At 54.0% G+C, this 4,803-nt stretch overlaps 1 protein-coding gene across 1 annotated transcript in view; it reads right to left on the reverse strand.

Annotated features, from left to right (window-relative positions):
- Nucleotides 1-4,570, reverse strand: part of UNC119 (unc-119 homolog (C. elegans)) — a 13,807-nt gene extending 9,237 nt beyond the window's left edge. Inside the window, exon 1 of the mRNA XM_009885237.1 lies at nucleotides 4,501-4,570. Coding sequence (XP_009883539.1) covers nucleotides 4,501-4,570 — 70 coding nt within the window. The remainder of the gene's footprint in view (nucleotides 1-4,500) is intronic.
- Nucleotides 4,571-4,803: the final 233 nt, after the last annotated feature.

The following is a 4,803-nucleotide window of genomic DNA, read 5'->3' on the forward strand; positions in this document are numbered from 1 at the left end:
GGGAATTATAAAAGCCGTATTGACGAGGCGGCTTAGACAACCACAGTGGGATTAAAAAAAAAAAAAAAAAAAAATACACCATTTTTCCCCCCGTGCCCTCTGCCTCAGCAGTTCAAGTTCCGTCAAGAGAGGGGCTGAGAAGCAAGCGGAGCCAACCAGGATCCCCCTCCATCTCTAAAGCCATGGGTGGTGGGTAAGCCAAGACAGTGGAGGCAAACAGGGAGGGAGGCACCAGCAGGCCCCCCCCTCCGCCCCCCAGCTCAGTAATTCGGCTGCTGTGAACGCGCCAAAGGAAAAATCTCCCACCGGGAGGACCCCATGGGAGTTTTCCTGCGGCAGCACATTTCCCAAGCGACATTGTGAATGAAGCAGAGGGGTGCACCCCGGCAGGCTCTGAGCTGGGGCATTTACGAAGGTCCCCATTGCCCATGGGATGATGGACCCACCTGGCAGCGTGCCGTTCTGCGGCAGCCTGCTCACCTCTTTATTTATTGTTGGGGTTTTTTTAGCTAGACCTTTCCAGAATTCACCCTCCCACAATTAATTTGATCACGGCCCTCCAGGCCTTGTTAAAGAAGGATGGAGCTGCTCTTCCCCCATCCCCGAGGCCTCCAAACACCCCTTCCCGCCACCTTGTTCGTGCTGATGGCACTCAAAGTCCAAAACCACGTGCACAACGTTAACAAAATCGGCTCACTTTGCTCTTACACAGGGCTAAGGCAAAGCGATGGGGCCCTGCCCCAACCCCCCTGGGCTGACTGCCCCAGCTTTCCTCTAACCTTCACCATTTCCACCAGGGATGGCCCAAACCCACAACGCCGGTGGCAAGAGGAACCCACTCAGCTGCCAGACCGGCACCCTATGCCACCCACACACCACATGTGCCGCCCCTGGAAGTCTTAACAGTACATATTGTGTCCAGCTCTGCGGCCCTCAACGTAAGAAGGACATGGACTTGTTGGAGAGGGGCCAGAGGAGGCCACAAAGATGCTCTGAGGGCCGAAGCACCTCTGCTGTGAGGACAGCCTGAGAGAGTTGGGGTGTTCAGCCTGGAGAAGAGAAGGCTCCGGGGAGACCTTAGAGCCCCTTCCAGTGCCTAAAGGGGCTCCAGGAAAGTTGGAGAGGGACTTTTTACAAGGGCTTGTAGTCACAGGACAAGGGGAAATGGCTTCAAACTGGAAGAGGGGAGATGTAGATTAGATATTAGGAAGAAATTTTTCACTCTGAGGGAGGTGAGACACTGGAATGTGTTGCCCAGAGAAGCTGTGGCTGCCCCATCCCTGGAGGGGTTCAAGGCCAGGTTGGACGGGGCTTGGAGCAACCTGGGCTGGTGGGAGGTGTCCCTGCCCAGGGCAGGGGGGGGGAACTGGATGATCTTTAAGGTCCCTTCCAACCCAAACCACTCTATGATTCTGTGTTCTATATCGTACTGCGAGAATGCTAAAACAACCCTTCATCTACACAACACCGAGTTGCACATTATCACAGAGCCTTGAAAAGGTTCATAATGTACGTGGTGCTGCCAAGGAAAGAAGTCACGGTGAGAGCAGCTTGACACAGCTCTGGGATATCGCTCTGCCACCAGAAATCAGCATATCAAAACGCTTTTACACATCACAGCCCTGGACAACTCAGAACAGCGATTCATTAACCTCCTCACAAAAAAAAAAAAAAAAAAACAAACCAAAAACCGCTAATCAGAGCTTCTAATACTATAAGTTTTCCCAATTAATTGGGGAAGGAAAGGAAAAGTCATGGTCCAGGAGCAGCTTTGAAGACTGATTTGCACACAGCAGCTTCCCATTAACGCTACAGGGAAATGGGTACCAAAGTCACCCAGGAAGGGTCTGCCGTGACCGAGCCGTCGAGGCAGCCCTCTGCCAAGCCGGCCTTGAGCTAAAGCTGCTAAGAGACATCTCAGAGAAATCCGAAATGACAGCTCGGGGCAGAGATTAGCTTCAGAAATGATTAAGTGCGTGTTCCTTATTTTTAGGTTTTGTTTTGTAATTGTTTCCAACTATGTAATCAATTATTTAACCCTTTGGTTCGCTAAAATAAAATAAACTTTGGAATAAAGCTTAAAGTATAAGCTTTACCCCATTACGGCAGACAAAGCGTACAGGTGCCTGAAGCCGTGATGGAGCAGGGCAGTCTCTGAGGCTGAAGCTCGCCTCCTTACGTGTCTCTCTGAAGCCTGGTCCTATTGCACCCCGGCAAAAGGGGACGGCGTTACGGGGCCTGTAATATCATCTTTCTCTAATCCCAAAGACGGAGGAAGAAATTAAAGCTCCGCTTGAATTAGCCTTGCCCTGCAGCTAACGTGGGAGTAGCACAGAGTGACCCAGCAAAGCTGCGAGATGCAGCACGGTCAAAGACACGAGGGACAGTCCCCGGGGATGACAGGTCCCAGCTCCTCAGCTGGTTCCACGAGGCTGGACACGGCGTTCGCAGACCCTGACATCCCAATAACTGCACAGACTCCTCTGATCCTCTGGCTGCTTCGGTAATTAATTGCAATTTGAATCGAGCTCTGCCCCCGCTCCTTTGCTAATCACCTAGTAAGGTTTTTCCTCTTTTTGTAACTGCGGCTGTGTGAGCCAAGTAACAAATCTTGCTAATTGCAAAGGAAACGGTTCGCTCGCCTTACCCCTCATCCAGCTGGAGCAGCGCCAGCACCAGCCCAGCAGAAAAAAACCCCGATATTCCGGAGCAGCATCCCAGGTCCGTCAGGCTGGACCACCCCAGCGTGCCCTGAAGCTGCCAGTGGATTTAACATTGAAAGGACGCAGCGTATGCGGGACAGTTTGCACGACTCCCTCTTTAAGCTTATTAGAAGCCCGTTAAGAGCAGAGCCCAGCTGGCTCTTCTGGCCGCTTCCAGACGGGGTTTCTCCAGGTTAGCAGCACGCAGGCTTTTGCCACAGAGCCGCATCCTTCACCTCCACCCTCCCAGCCCCAGACATTTAACATTCCTCCATTTATCAGCAGTACCTATGGAAAGAGGAAAAGCCCAGCCATGCCTCCAGCTGCAAAAGCGAGGGCTTTCCCGGCTGCCAGAGCAGGGCTAACAGCCTGCCCGCACGCCGCCTGGGCAGCAGGCAGCATCCAGGAGCAGCAGTTTGGCTCCACAGAGTCCCGGTTCCGCCGGAGCTGAAGGGGGAGCGGATTTGCCCAGGGCATTAGGAAGCACCGAGAAGTTCGGCAGCAGGCTGAGCAAGTGCGAGGTAGCAAAGCCTGGCTCTAAAAGAGCATCTGGAAGATCGGCACAGCACAGGCACGTGCAGGGCTGGAAGGGTCCTCCTGGGTGCGAGCACAGTGCCACTGGCAGCCACGCTAGGGAGTCCCTTTTGTAACTGGGTCCATGCTGTACTCCATACGGCAGCTGGAATTCACAAGCTGGAAGGCCATTGAGAAACACACAGGCTGGTCGGGGTGTAAGGACTTCTAAACCACATGCTCCTGCAGTACCAAGCCTACCTCTAATGTGGTTCATCCTGGGCTTGGTTTGCTGAAGCAACGTTAAGACGTGGCCAGACCACGCCAGGTCCCCAGGCAGCACACAGCTTATCCGCAGTCCCTCGAAAGTGCGAGCTGCCGTCTTCCTAGCCCATGAGTTTGCCTAGAGATGAATTATACCCCACCTGGAAGCAGAAGGGATGTCCAAGGCACCAGGACATTTCTGCTGCGACCCGACCACCAACTCCCACTTCAACTTCAAACTGTCTGGAGCTCCACAACTTCGGGCAACAAAACCAGAATTGCGGAAATAAGGGTGTCATGTCTGCCCCGACTCAGCAGGTCCAAGGGAGAGGTTGGGGCTGGGGTAACCATGAACTTCTCTCCCATAGTCTGGTCCTTCCTGCTCCCTGCAGCACCTTCCACTCAGAGCAGAAGACTGGAACGGTTTCACGCTGGTATTTTTGGCAATCTGTTTTTAAGAGCTTGCTGTGGCGCATGGAAATGAGAAAAGGCCAGAGAATACCCCAAATAATCGTTACATGTTAAGGATCAGAACGATATTCCTGTACCTTTGCTCTCTGTGTTAAACCCACCAGGTGGAAAACTGAGCTTGAGAAGGGGCACTGCAAAATATTGCTAGGTAGTAAGATACAACACGCTCACCGTGGATGCGTTGTATACCTGTATCCCCAAAGGCATTCCGAGGATCTTCAGGTGCAGAGAGCATTTGCTGACTCCCATGGACCCAGCAGGACCAACAAGCACTTCCCAAGGGAAGGCATCACCTAGGGCTGACCATGGCGCCTGGCTCTTGTTTGGCATGACCCATCCGCACCCCCTGCGCTACCCTCGTACCAGCAAGTCCCATAGCAGGAGGGGAGCAAACCATTTTACTGTGTCTTACACCTTCCCTGTGCTCCAGAGCGCACTGCCCCATGGTTGGAAGAGGCAAGAGACAACCAGTTCCACTCCCAGCCTGGCTCTGAAGCCAGGGCAACCACCTCACCCCTGGGAACGCAGGTGCTTACCAAGAGCCACGCACCATCCACGCTGGCCGGAGAGATGCCACGTGAGGTTTGCGCGCCCCGGCAGCGAGGGTGCGGGGTGGCCATGTGCCTGCAGCCCCTCCAGACAGCACCGCCGAAGGCAGGGGACACGCAGGCTGCCATAAAGCCAGCACGGAAAGCGCTTCGATGCAGACGCCGCTCGGATTCACCATCTAAACGCTGTTCCCCCGAGTACGCCGGCAGTACACTTCAGCGCCTCCTGCACAGCTCTTCCCTGCTACAGGCAGAGGATTTCCGGGCCTGGGCAGTGAATCACAGCACTGCAGCCCATCAGAGCA

Source organism: Charadrius vociferus, unplaced genomic scaffold, assembly GCF_000708025.1.
Source record: "Charadrius vociferus isolate BGI_N301 unplaced genomic scaffold, ASM70802v2 scaffold54, whole genome shotgun sequence".
In the NCBI taxonomy this organism is placed as follows: domain Eukaryota; kingdom Metazoa; phylum Chordata; class Aves; order Charadriiformes; family Charadriidae; genus Charadrius; species Charadrius vociferus.